We start from the raw sequence: 14,487 nt of genomic DNA, 5'->3' as shown, positions 1-14,487 counted from the left end.
AGAACAAAAATTAAGATCCTAAAACTGATTTTTGGAACAAAGTGGTGATAACTGTAACTGTCGATGCCAGCTTCAGTGTTGCTTATTATGGCGCATTTCGAAGGGCGAGTCCTCACATAATGAACTACCGATACAACGACCACTCTTCGCGGAACTATCGAGTTCGTTATAAACAGGTTCGACTGTACAGCCCAAGGTGGCAATGCCCATGCCCTGAAAACAGAATTGTCAAAAGTTTTCCCATTTTAAAACGGTATTCTCACTCAAAGGCTCGTTCATGGCATAGAGGGAGTTTTGAGACACACTTACACACATAAAAAGACCCAATCCATTTGACAGTAGTTAACTGCATTGCATATCTTAAGTGTTTGACATGCAAAATCAAACAGGTGAGCTCCTTTGCAAACCACCAAGGCAACAACAAAGACGGTTAAAGGGATCCTGAAATGATTTTGATTATTTTCTATCAACATACTGAGTCGTTAGAGTAGGTCCTTCTGATCATTAATTGACACATCTAAGTTCCCCGCATAAAGCGTGCAATTTATTATAAGGTTTTAAAAATGCACATCGCTGCCGATCGCAGCACACTGCTCGGAGGAATTTTATGCCGCTTCTACCCATATGACAGAAATCACCCATATGACGTCAGTGGGGCGAGCTATCCGATTGGCTGACCAGGGCGCGTGATCAATAATTTTTCCAACTTTATGGTAAACAAATGATGTTCGTAATAGTTGGAATGTCAGTTAATTTGTTATTATAAAAAGAAAGTAACGTAAAGAGAATGCACAAGAACAATTTTTCAGTACACTTAAGCACTTCCGGCACACAGCAAGTGTCGTCTGCTTGTATTACAACGTGCTCCGTCTTTGACGAGAGCTCCGCCGTCAGTGTCGCTCTGTCTTTTCGTGAGCACTATATTCAACTTTGTTGCATTGTGGACTGCAAACGTAGTCACTGGCAATATGTCAAGCTGCGACGTCGTGTCCCTCTGCAAGCCAGTAGATGAGCGGACTGGCTGCAGCACATCAGACTGCCGCTATCCAATCGGCGCAAGGATTTGCGCGATTGCAACCGTCACTTTACACCGGAAGATTACTAACGCAATAGCGTTTCGCGAATCCGGTATTAGGGTAAACGCAAGCGCAAGGGGACCGGGCCTGGCCGTGTCGCCTTGTGTGTCATTTCACGGAATGAACAGAAGCGCAAATGTGAATGGTCTGCACGGTGCAGCCACCTGGTGGCACAGAGCTCAACCACACACAGTAGCAGTAACAAAATGTATTCTTTGCTGCTGGTGCAAATTTTTCGCAAGGGTGTAATCTTTAACACATTGTTTATGTAAATGTTTAAAATGTTTTACACTTGGTTAGAGCAATATTAGCTCTTTCTTTGGCTGGTTAAGCTCTGCGCCAATGGGTGGCTGGACCGTGGAGACCGATCAGGCAGCTCACGTACGTCTACGCTAAAGTTCCTTCGTCAGCTTGAGTTTATGCCTCCACCGTTCCGTCAAAAAATTCAGCTAGTGTGTGGTTACCGGAATACAAGACACGTTCAGTGCTGCAACAGAGTGCTCGCAGCGCACGCTGCTTCCATAGCTCTCGCTTGCGGTTGATGGCCAGCCGCTAAGCCGCTAGCGGAGAGGTTTCGCGTGGGCGGGGGCGAGCTCCAAAACAACCGGAAGTGGACAATGTGACATTGCATCGTGACAAAGAATTTAAAAAAAAATTAAATTATGGGGTTTTACGTGCCAAAACCACTTTATGATTATGAGGCATGCCGTAGTGGAGGGCTCCGGAAATTTCGACCACCTAGGGTTCTTTAATGTGCACCTAAAGCTAAGCACACGGGTGTTTTCGCATTTTGCCCCCATCGAAATGCGGCCGCCGTGGCCGGAATTTGATCCCGCGACCTCGTGCTCAGCAGCCCAACACCATAGCCAGTGAGCAACCACGGCGGGTTCGTGACAAAGAAGGAGTAAAGGCTGAGCTTAGCACCGATCGCTCAGCGAACGAGCTGAAGAGGAAAAGCATGGCTAGGGAGGAAGGTAACTTGCAATCGCTTGTAGCTCCATTAATATGTAACGCTTCACTTAAATCGTGGTGCGAATGTTCTACTTAGGCTGTACTATACGCATCTACAAAATTTGTCCGAACTGTTTCACGGGCCCTTTAAACTTTTGCGTTTGTTCACAAGCGGAAGGCATAAGCTTGCGAGCAAATGTCTACACTCCTTCACCACCCAGCTTCTTTCACAACTGGTATGAACAATTCAACTTCAACAAGGTTTCGAGCATTAGGTTGGAAATCTCTGCTAGATGGTCCAGATATGCAGAAAAGCCCTCCTAGAAAATTTTAAAGCAAAGCTTTCTTTGTGAACTCTCCCGAACTTTCATGATCATGGCTGCTGGGAGCTGCTGTATTGCCGAATAGCGCACATTAAAAACACAATTGAATGACACGACTTATTGGTGGGATTGAACCTTGATCGCCCAGCACAACAGCCCAATGCTCTATCTATTAGGCCCCAATTGCACAAAACCTTCTATTGTGCCAATGCCAACTAGCTCTATGAGATGATCGCCATGTGTGTCACATTGTGTAGCACGAGTGTGTGAGAACACAAGCACAGGCCAGTTTCCTTTATGCCAAAGACGCAGGAGTGAAACAGGCAGATTTATAGTATTTGATTAACTGCTTCACGAAAGCTTTCCATCACATATTCCAACATGTGCATTGGATCTGTATATAACCTATAACTGTATATGACCTATAATTTCATTCGTATGAGAAGAGCTTCAGCAGAACAGTAGTCAGTGGGGCTTCAGTTGCAATAACCTTATGGCTAGATTAATCGATGGAACAAAATCTCGAGTGCTCAAGGCATGCAAGGATTGTGTTCTCACCTGTACCATACAACACTCGGTGTCATCACCTCGCTCACCACCTTGCACAACTTCCACATTGCCCAAGTGTAATATGGCAGCCAGTATACGGAAGATCATTTGCTGCTGGCTATCCGTAAAACCTGAAATGGAAAACCAGCACAACTAAAAGTTCTTTAGAGCCAAATTGTTTAGGGCATCTTTGCACCCCTCAGTAGCAACATTTTTACATGCTGGTAATGAGAAAAATCAGCTCACCGAGGAGTGTGAAAGCATTTCTGGTTGTCTGAAATGACTGTGCATCATCAACACCTGGAATGTGCGCTGAGTCACCTTGGTTTGTGTAGTGAAATGTTGTTTGGTCACCTGTAATGAAGTGATTCAATGGAGGTTATTCAAATTAGAAATGTAATTGGCAAATTTATAAATGATCAAGTAACTACAGACTGAAAAACCCAAGTAACTACAAGTTTGCACAAGGTTCCAAACTACACCAGGGTCCATATACACATTGCTTAAGCTCAAGAAAATAAAAAAAAAATTATTGAAGTGAGCATACTTCATGATGTTAAATTATGAAATATAATAGATTAACTGCATCTAAAGACTTATATGCTGTACTAGGCTACAGAGTTTATAGCAACATCTGAGTTAATGATGTCTGATCTTTGATCGAAGCACCATACCAATCAGTAGAGCAATGCAACTAAGCGATACACTCTGGAATAAATGTAAAAAATTTCCCAATAATACAAATTAGTGATCAAGAAAATAATACCCAGCTGTAGATCTTGTAGTTCGTCAAGATCGGCAGAAGCACACAGCTGGTAGAAAATATGGTAGTTGCGCTCTTCAGAAGCCTGGAATACGACTCGAGACTTTTCTAGTAAGTACGTCCTCATGTTGGCACCGATGATGTTGAACCTGGAGTTGAAGTCTATTTCTATGTACTTGCCAAAACGAGAGCTGTTGTCATTTCTGGTTGTTTTTGCATTGCCTATTGCCTATTTGGGACAACAAAAGAAAAGAAGAAAGAGCAAAATTAAGTCAAGGGCGAATTGATAGAATAAAATACGAGACATAAAGCAGGGGTCGTATTTTGTCAAAATTCATTTCACTTTCCTATGTTTTCTTCCTTTGCTTGGAACACTGTGTGTGCGTGTCAGCAGGAAACTTATTAGATTTAGTTCTACATCCGACAATTCGTTATGCCGAAAGAGTTCAACTGTAGCTACAATAAAAGTAAAAGCCCCATAAAAGTAAAACAAGATGCATATATATATACACCAATATGAGTTTGTAAAATTAATTACTTATGGTTAGAAAGAACCTGAATGTGCGTGATACTCATTTCACTTGGAGACGGAAAAAACAGCCCAGATAGCAAATAGGTTAAGAGAACATCAGCTAGTTGATAGGTTTTGACATCCCAAAGCAACAAAGACGCTGACAGATGCCACAGTAGGGAACTTCAGATTAACTTTGACCACCTGCGTATCTTTAACAAGTGCCTAAATACAAAGAGAGAAGAGAGAGAAGTGTTTTTATATTCGACCCCTACTGGAATACAGTCATAGAGGCTGTGAATTGAACCCTAAACCTTGTTCCCAGCAGTAAAACATGAAAGCCACTGAGTCATAGCTGTGGTTCAAACAGGGAGAAGCAGGAACACAGCAGAGCACTATGCTGCACTGTTTCACTTGTAATCTGTGCTTTTATCTATTCAGTTTATTCCTGCCTCAGTTACAACACAATATCAGCAAGTTAAGGCAAAAACTAAGGGTGCTACAGTCACATCCATGTAGTAATGCAGCATCAGGCATCCACAAGCACAACATCCTTGATTGTGATAAAAGCAGAGATGTTGCACTGTTTTTTGTTCAAGCAATGCAGCAGATTTCATTCTGTCATGCTGATAGAAAATTTCTTGCTTATTCTAACTTTTCACAGCATGATTACATATCTGTACAGAATAAACAGCTGAAGATTGGAATGCTGCAGATGAAAGGAGAACTGAAGCTAGGAGCCAGCACATTTCCAGAAAGCCTTTCATGCCATTGACATGACGTAGTGAAAGAGCACAACCACGAAGAAGAGACACACAGAACATGTCACAGCACATGTTACGTGTTCTGTATCTCTCTTCTTTGTGGTTGTGTCCTTGACATCATGTCATTAAGAACCAAGTAGCCCAGCAACATGTGCTTCTGCTGTCATACCAGGCAAGTATGTCTACAATGCATATAGGGCCTTAGGGCATTATTAAGTGCATAGCTGGTACACCAAACTCTCTCACTTATCAACTTGAATAAATGCGACCTTTTTTTACTTGGCATAATCATCCCACAACAGCTAAAATGTTCACTGTAATGACTAAACAAGAAAAAAAAAAAAAAAAAACACCGCGAAATTTTCCCAGAATGCCTGCTTTTTCAATTGACATCAGCAACACTGCCTAGAGTTTGACCAGTGTACTGTAGAGCAGAGGAAAAGATCAGTCAACTTAGTTGCTGGGTTTAGGAGAGACTAAATATGTGTAGCGCCAGCCACATGAACACATAAGCCATATGGCCTTCAGCCTCGTGTCAGGAATTTAATGGCTGCCGACATAATAGGATTCTTTGTTCTGCAGCATACCACTCGAGCGCTTTAGACGATGCTCCAGGTGATAGTACTTGCTGCTGTAAAAAATTGTATAGCTGAAATGTACAAAAAGAGGTTGCTTTGTGTGTTCCTCCAAGTGAAATCAAGTATGCAAGTCACATGCTCACCTCCATAATAGGGTTGGATGCCAAAACTTTCTTTTCAATGTGTGTCTCTGTAGAGGAACCTCCAACGGTAGCAAAGTAGCGCATGGCATACTTGGCAGAAACAGTTTTTCCAGCTCCAGATTCCCCACTGACTATGATAGACTGGTTCATGTTTTCCCTGAAAAAAAAGAAAAAAAAAGAAAATGAAAGTGCAAGCCAAAGCTCTAACAATAAAAGAGAGCAATGTGCTCCCTCTTTTTACAAAATTTACGAAATTAAGATAACTTACGGATCAAGTTTGCAACTCTCTAGCTCAGCAATAAAACACAATATCACAATTATGCAAGCTGCACTTATTGAGATATAAAACAGACAGGAATTGGTGTATTATACAGTGCACTCTGAAATGAGACTTTTGCAATACCCTCGTAAATATAACAATTTCATGTCAGCCGTAAACTGATCAAAAAATTTGTCCACTTTGTGCTCCACCAGATGCAGTTTACAGTACAGCAATATCAATTTTTGGTGCAGGGTTTTGAATTTGTATACTTCGCGGTACAATTTTCAAAGAACTAATTTTCTACCCGCTGCAGTGGGTTGGTGACTATGGCATTTCACTCCAAAGCACGAGGTCGTGGGATCAAATTGCAGCCACGATGGCCGCATTTTGACGGGGGCGATATGCAAAAACACCCGTGTCCTGTGCACTGAGGACACACTAAAGATTCCCTGGTGGTCAAAACTAATCTGGAGTACCGTACTACAGTGTGCCTCATAATCAAATTGTGCTTCTGGCACATAAAACCTCAGAATTCAAGAACCAATCTTCAGCAATAATTGCAAGAACAGGCCCCAAATCAAAATCATGCTTCTGACAATTGTTGCAATTCAGATTTCTTTCTAAAATGCAACAAATTTCATTTAAATCGGTACATCAGCTGTCTATTGAAAGCATTTCTGCCTTTCACATGTACTTGGAACAAGGAAATCAAATTCAGCCTTGAGCCAGAACATCCTCTTAAGCACTTGACTTATGGTGGCAGCATATCTGAATGTGGCAGCCGAGTGGCGAGGACTACCTGTGTCGCAGCACCGGCAGAAACATCACTTATACACTGTTCACATGGCAAGTTTGTTGTCAGGTGGAATACGGTAAAGAGACTACCTAACTAGCACAGCCCTTATACACCAATGTGCTCAAACTAACATCAAAAGTACCTGCTCTAGCACAGTTCCTCATTACGGGGCGTATGGGCCTAAGGACTAAGGTGAATGAGGCAAACAAAAAGCTTCAAGAAATTAAACTAACTACAGTAAGCCGAGGCAACGATGCTTAGCAAAATATGTAAATGAGCTGCAGTTTGAATGCCCGAGAATGCACTGGAACAAAATTTTGCGTGGATTAAATTTTGTGTAGGCTAAATTTTTTAAACCCCAAAAATCCACACACACACCTCTCCATTTTGGTGTACGCCTCCTCAGACACGGCAAATATGTGGGGATCCAGGTCACCCATAGCTTGTCCCCGATATGCGAAGATGGTGTCATTGCCATAAATAGGCAATTCCTCATAAGGGTTGATAGCAACAAGCACAATCCCTAAGGACAGACAGAAGGAGAAGAATGAAATAAGCAAATGAAATGAGCAGGGTGCTACAAAATGACTGTACCTCTTGTCTTGGGAACTAAATCTACACAAAAATCTCTGTAAATATAGAACTATTAAAAAAATGAAGCAAGCAGAAGAATCTTGCATAGATGGTTGTTTCAAATCGTATTTGCTAAATTCATTCTTTAGCCTCAATAAAGTTTCGCGATCCTGAAAGCAGGCTAGAAAAGATCGGGCTGCATTCTTGACCAAACACTCTTGAGGATACTTTCACTTTTGCATGAACATCATGGGCGATGCTTCACAGGAGCCATAATCATCGTGTCATCACACTTCAAGTCTATGCAAAATGAATATAGCAGTAAAGAAAGATGCACCATTGCTTTCATCAGGTGCAGCTCTACTGACTCATGATTGTATGAGTAAACTTACTCGCGAGTGTGCAACAGTGTTGTCCCGTTTTTCTGTATTGTCTTTATGCTCACATTTCATATTAAACAGCTAATTATTGCAGCAAAAACTTGCTTACAAATAAATCTGCATAGTCTAAAAAACATTATGTTGTCTAATATAAGTGCAGGGAGGAGCATTTGCTTGTAAATTTTTGCCTGAGGCTGATTTGCTCCTAAAGTAAGCTTTCGGCCGCTGGTAACGGTGTCCCCTGTTCTCCAAATCAGGGTCCCCTGTTCTTTACGTCAATGTGCTTAGTGTAGGCACTTTTTCAACATGAAAAAACATAGCGCCCAAATCTCAATATGTCATATGCCCCATATGTCAACATGGCAGCATAATCTTCCATCATACATTACATTCCTACAATCATAAAACATAGAAGCCATTTTTTCTTGACTGTGGACCCCATCTTACTTTCACTATTTAAAGCAATGAACTGGTACACTTCATATTTTTTTTTTTTTTTTTTTTTTTTTTTTTTTTTTATTGCGATAAAGGCTTGCCCTTAAGGCATAATTCTTGGAGCGTATATGTGTATTATATGTGTGCTTGCCCCCACAATTAGTTGATGCAAGGCCTGCTACAGTAAGTGTGAAAAATTTTGCAGGTGGCATTTACTAGCCAACTTGCTTAAAGGGACACTAAAGACAAATACTAAGTCGACGTGGACTGTTTGAATACCATTCCAGAAACCTCACAACACTTGTTTCATGCCAAGAAAAGTCTTAGTTTATGAGAAAATTGCATCTGAAGGGTCTGAATACCTTTTTCGAAATTCAAATCTCCTGCCACCGAACCGGAGCGGTGGTGACGTTGCTACGCCATGACCCCCCTTTGCTGCCGTCGGTGAGTAAAACGGCGCCCAATGGACGGTTGTGCCAAGCCAAGAGAGAGCGGCAGATTTGCCGCTGCAGCTGCTTTTTGGTCAAGTGACATAGACCGTTTGGACATCCCACGACATCACATAGTTGAATTCTCTGCTACTTGCAGTTTGTTCGAGTTTTGTGAGCCAGCAAAGCCAGCACAGCAGCACACAATAACTACTGCAATGCAAAACCGTGACCGGCGTGGAGTTGAGAGGAAACAAAACCTTTCGACCGCCCGCATCATTGTCAAGGGTAATTTCAAAGCATTCTTTTTTCTAAAAATGAAATAGAACTCGACAAGTAGCATTTTATTTCATCTTATAATACAATACAAGGATGTTTTGTGCAACGAGTGGTTGAGTACTAGTGACAATTTAACTGAGGCGTGCTTTCATCATCAGGCAAGTACTTGAATGTTCCGGGGGAGTCTCTAATCATGTCCTGCATTTACCTCAATTTCTCGACTATTAAGGCTCTGTTTGCGATAATATTGATGCCTTACATTCTCGAGCACTAATCCATCGCTTTAGCTCGACTTAATATTTGCCTTTAGTGTCCCTTTAAGAGCAGCCCTCTGAAGTTCATTTTTACAAACTTTCAATTGTATAAAATATACATTGTGTAAGCTGACTGACTGGGTTTTTAGATCTCAGTAGTCTCGCTACGCAGCCGCCTATGCACACCACCCTTAATGAATTCATCAACAGTGAACGAACAAGGGATGCCTCTGCATGGATGGAGGCAATGCTTCGACAAAAGGATTTGTCTTCATCAGAGCAACAACTGGTTTCTGTGGAAAGGTTTCTATAGATAACTCTACCCCAAGTATGGGAAGCCTAAGCAGCTACAAAAAAGAAAAGTGAAGTAGAGCAGGGTAACGGAAATGAAAAAGTTCAAGTAAGTATTTGTGATGATGAGAAGAGGCGGAGCATAACATGGAAGGTGGTTCTTGAACCTTCAGCTTATCTTATCAAAATGTTGGCTTGAGGTTGAAGCTTCCCTTGTTTTCCCACTACTGATCAATTGCAAATGAACTCTCCCCAATCCTGTAGCCCTTCATCTCATTTGAATCTTCATTAAACACGGCTAATAGAGCTGAGAACAGAACCCACAAGCCGGAATTACATATCCACTTTATTATACCGACAGAAACGTGTGAAGACAATACAGAATCCTGCATCCTATATACAGCCTCTTCTCTCAGCCTGCGAATCAGAGATTCAATAATGCTGTCAAGATAACCAAGATTGGAAGTTGAAAGAGACAATGTGCAATAAAGCAAGTGGCTGCCCTTATCTTGTGCAACAGATAAGAAAAAATGGCATATTGTAAAAGAGGAGCATTTAGTTGCAGTCTTAGGGCTAGCACCGGTAAAGAACTGGCCAGAAAAGTTCTCACCACAGTATGTGTAGATGACATTGTTATTGCAGAACCGCACCTGGAGGTTATGCAGAACTGACAAAGGAAAAACGAAAGAAAAAAAGCTTCAGCAATATGGTCAACATGTACATTACTGCAAAATTAACAATAAAATATGTCATTTTATGCAATGCACAGCTTCAAGAACATGAAGAGACCGATTTACCTGCAGGTTCATGCAAGTATGAAAGCGATGTCAAATCATTGCCGCCAATGAGAATCTCGGGATTGCGTAGAGGTGGCAGCTTCTCTGGTGCGTCAATGGTAAGCACCACTCTCTGGAAGCAGAAACAACACACATTATGCAATTCTTTTTCAGCACCATACCTGGGTAATCTTTTACTACACAACAAAGTTTTCCTTGACTTAGCTAGGAGAAAAGCAACCCATGATGAACGGCGGGACTTTCAGCGTCAGTAGTCCGCATGAATTACCGTGAGCAGTGGCAAAAAAGTGGCCACACTTTCAGACAGGTGAACACACTGTACATAAAATAAAATCATACATGAGCTTAGATAATTCTTTGCTATATGAGAAAGCCTTTAATTCACTCTGACAACCTTGCACATGACACGCTAATCAAAGGTTTGCAAAAAAGAAAATTTTACCACATCAAATTGACAACACAGATGCTTGAAGTCCATGTGTACAACACACTAACCTGTTTTTCTTCATCTTCCACCTCGAGGGTCTTGCCATCAAAGCCTTTGGAAATCTCTGCAGCCTTCCAAACAGCTGCTGCATCTGGCAACCATACCCGAGCACCCTGAAATAAGCATTCCAAACAATCATGCTGTACAAGAGACGGCCATTAAATGAGTACTGACATGACATTTCTCACGTGTCATTTATTAATGCAAAGCATTCTTGTTTGAGTTAACCCAGTTTTTAGTAGTGTATCTGGTGTAGCAGCCAGTAAAATGAAAGAAACCGTACTTTGGATAGTCATTGTACATGGCTTCTGCCCGAATTAGGTTAAAAGCGTTGTTCCCCGAAAGAATGGACATAAAACTGCATAATTCACCATGACATCAATGTGCCTCTTAACAAGCTGCTTTGCATCAAGAATGGGCCCCACTTTGTCTGGTTTGCTATCAGAACACTCTAGAGGGATGCGCATTGCACTTGCTCCACCCTAAATGCCTGCACATTTCTAAAAAACAGTGAAAGTGCCACTGGGTATATGCCCCTACACATACACATATATATTGTCGTATCTGTAGTGCGGTAAGGATGATGACAATAAGAATAAATACTGGCATTTAGAGAAAGCATAATGAGGAAGTCGCTAGTGTGCAGTATTAAGAGTTGTCCTGATTGTTCCTCAGCCTCCAATGTCCTGACAATATGTATATATACATAGACAGACAGACCCATAGGATACGCACACCACATGAGCAGTAACCGTTCGCTGCAGAACACTTATACGATTCACAAACCAAGCATACTTCGCATTACACAGATATCAGCTAGAGTCGAGTCTACTTAAATCTTTATTTTGTTAAATAATGGTGCAAACCATGTGAACCCTAAAAAAAGTATTACCAAGCATCACAGCACCTGAAATAACTTAGTTCAATACTAGCTTCTGCAAACTAGTTTAGGTTTCATAACCGAGGAGGTGGGTGCATCATGACACATTGGCTCATTTCATTCATGCAGTCACTATGGCTGCCATAGGCAAGGAGTGCAGCACCCTTGTTTATTTCTTCATGAGCAACAGCATCATAGGCCAATTTTGCTCTGGGTAATGATGTCACAATAATATCAGTGTCTCCAGGTCCAGCATTTTGAGACCAACTTCAGTATCAAACTAAAATACCTGTTAAGTGTTTCCCAACCTTCAAGTTTGCTAAGTGTCGGTCCTTCTACATATGAGAAGCGCACAGTTGAGACTCTCAAAACTATGTGCCAGTGTTCCTTTATTAGCAGAAGCTTCATTGCGCATCATTCCATCACCAGCCTTAAATATACAAAAGAGCTGCAGCATGCGAAAACACTTTCAGTATTTTCAATGCAGCAGACATCAGCTTTGTCAGTGGACACTTTTGCCAAACAATTTGACCTACATTAAATAATATTGTACAGTCACGATGTATTAAAACTTGATGGTTGTTCATGACTGATGAAGCTACTTTTATAACATATCTTGCAGTGGTTAGTGTTCTTTTTTCTCTTCTCAGTTCTTTATGTTACAGTATGTACCACACTCCGCCAACAATTGGACAAATATACACCAGTATTACAGTACTCTCTGTGACGTCTGCACTGTAAGAAGGAAGACCTAGTGTTCTTCAACGTTATGTTCAACTTACTTCATCATTACTTAAGGCTCCACTAGACTAAATTATGAAGGGGCGATTGAAAACAGCATGTGCACTCTATGTATGCATGTTGTATATTACTGTAGTCCACAGTGCCGGAGCCGGAGTCCTACTTTCAACAGAAGTATTCTTATCAGAACAATTATGCAACTGCCCTTACGCGGACGCTTGTTCATATCATTTTCTCGCTCAGCAGAATAGGTACAAAGTGAGAGAAACTGATATGCACAAGTGACAGGCCAGATTAATTAGGAATGATAAAATACGGCTGAACACTTTTTCCTTTCAAATAACTCATTGTCAGGGCAGATGCTCTAGGTGCTCTGTGAAGCGTTCTGCAGGGCCTCGCTGATTTATTTCAGATACCGGGAATTTTGCAGGTGATTTCCAAACATGCTAGTTGGAAAAAACGAGCGGCAACGCACTAGCACGGATTCATTTAGCGCCAGATTTCACGAATAAAGTCTCTGAGCCAGTACGGGTTAATAACGACTAATTAAAAGCATGAATGCGACGAGTGCCTAAAGCAATGATCGAAATGTTTGGTCTCCAAATCAAGGACGCTTACAGCTGGCCTGCATAGTCTGTATCCGCACGCAGCGCGTGGCAGCGCTACAGCTATTTCGACATACGGACGGACGTCTGACAGGCAGCCTAGACATCTCATTAACCAAAGCTAAAGCCTCGCTGCAGGCATGACGCCGTCGCAAGCGTGCGTACCCTTTCGTCCAATCCTGCACAGGCAGGCGCCCTACGCGCACGGTTAAGCCGAGATGACCAACATCAACGCCCACTGTAGAATTACTCACATACTTGGGCCTGCTCCTTTCAGGGGGTACTTCCATACACGGACTGCATAGCTTCTAGAGTGAGCTCAAGCAAAGCGCTATCGCAAACTTGAATGCGTGAGCACGAATTTTGAATACTGCTAAATCTAGTAAGATGACAGCTGTCTCTCGTAGAGGACTTGTGCTACTGTTCGGGGCTTTCTCTAGTAGTTTTAGCAGCCTCAAGCGACAGTTCACAATTTACGAAACATTTACAGGATGCACTGTTCTGAGCAATTTTTGTGGAGAACATAGCGGGACATCAAATGGTGGGTGAACAACTATTACAGAGAGAACCACTACGGCAACCAATACTCAACGAAGCTCTACTGACCTTCGTGTAAAGCTCCTGCGTCGACATGTCTTCTCCTATGAGGCTAAAGAGCCGAACTTTGGGGAACTAGCATTCTGTCCTGGCCTGCCGTACTTTTTAAAGCTATCTACACAAAGTAGATGACAAAGTACAGGCCATTGCCGACATTACATTAGCCCGTACAGTTGCCGGACAACCAGCAGCAGCAACGTTTGCGACACTCACTCACTCTCTTGCTCCCCCTCCTTCTCTGCGTGCTAGCAACTGCTTTATTAATTTATATTTATTATTTTGCCGTCAAAGGGCGAGAAGACGATTTTTGTTTTTTCGGAATTTAAAAGACCAATATCACCCATAAAGTTTGGAACGCAAGTGGTTTAAGTACTCACTACTTGTTAATTAGTTCATAAATTTTCATTTTCGATTTTGGTTTCGGTTGTAATTGAGCGCTGCAAATGCATTCCAGGAAACTTCGTTCGTCTTTTCTCTTCTACTCCGCAAGTGCCGCTGTATTAGCAGTTCTCTTTTGTCCGTGCATTCTTAATTCGTAGCACAGGCAGCTGTGATCAAATAATGCTGATGGACACAACAATGCATGAGCTTACCGTCTTCCAAGATGTGATCTGATAAGTCGATGGACGTATCCGTCGTCTTTGGTCATCGCCAGCTTCAGCCCCGTAGTTGCACGTAATTATTTCTTCTGAATGATGGAAGTTATGAAGGCAAGAATTACCCATTTGGGTTTCGCCAGACATCCCTTTCTCTTGCGGCTGCTGAGAGTTCATGCGTAAATAAAAGGATTTACAACAGTTGATATTAACTTGTTTCAGAAAGCGTGTTTGTTTACATGTGATCACACACTATAAATGCAACGTACCTGACGACGCGCGTACGTAGCAGATGCATCTAATGCCTAGGTACCAAGTCCAAATATGCCTTCAACATTGTGCTGACATTACCTAAAGCGATTAATTTAGAATTACACAACTACTATAAGGTGGTGGCATCCATAAGGGCTTTCTTCGTCGTCTTTGTC

General features: G+C 41.9%; 1 protein-coding gene across 1 annotated transcript in view; it reads right to left on the bottom strand.

The window, feature by feature from the left end:
* didum (dilute class unconventional myosin) overlaps positions 1 to 13,713 on the bottom strand; it is an 80,956-nt gene extending 67,243 nt beyond the window's left edge. The window contains exons 1-9 of the mRNA XM_050179989.2: positions 13,473 to 13,713; positions 10,649 to 10,753; positions 10,154 to 10,265; positions 9,967 to 10,023; positions 7,095 to 7,239; positions 5,659 to 5,815; positions 3,666 to 3,891; positions 3,146 to 3,253; positions 2,909 to 3,030 (exon numbers count right to left, since the gene is read on the bottom strand). Of these exons, the coding sequence (XP_050035946.1) occupies positions 2,909 to 3,030; positions 3,146 to 3,253; positions 3,666 to 3,891; positions 5,659 to 5,815; positions 7,095 to 7,239; positions 9,967 to 10,023; positions 10,154 to 10,265; positions 10,649 to 10,753; positions 13,473 to 13,499 (1,059 nt within the window). The 5' untranslated portion in view covers positions 13,500 to 13,713. The remainder of the gene's footprint in view (positions 1 to 2,908; positions 3,031 to 3,145; positions 3,254 to 3,665; positions 3,892 to 5,658; positions 5,816 to 7,094; positions 7,240 to 9,966; positions 10,024 to 10,153; positions 10,266 to 10,648; positions 10,754 to 13,472) is intronic.
* Positions 13,714 to 14,487: the final 774 nt, after the last annotated feature.

Source organism: Dermacentor andersoni, chromosome 5 (genome assembly GCF_023375885.2).
Source record: "Dermacentor andersoni chromosome 5, qqDerAnde1_hic_scaffold, whole genome shotgun sequence".
NCBI classification, from domain to species: Eukaryota; Metazoa; Arthropoda; class Arachnida; order Ixodida; family Ixodidae; genus Dermacentor; species Dermacentor andersoni.
Note: the sequence above shows the minus strand (reverse complement) of the source record. Positions and strands in the feature narration are given on the sequence as shown.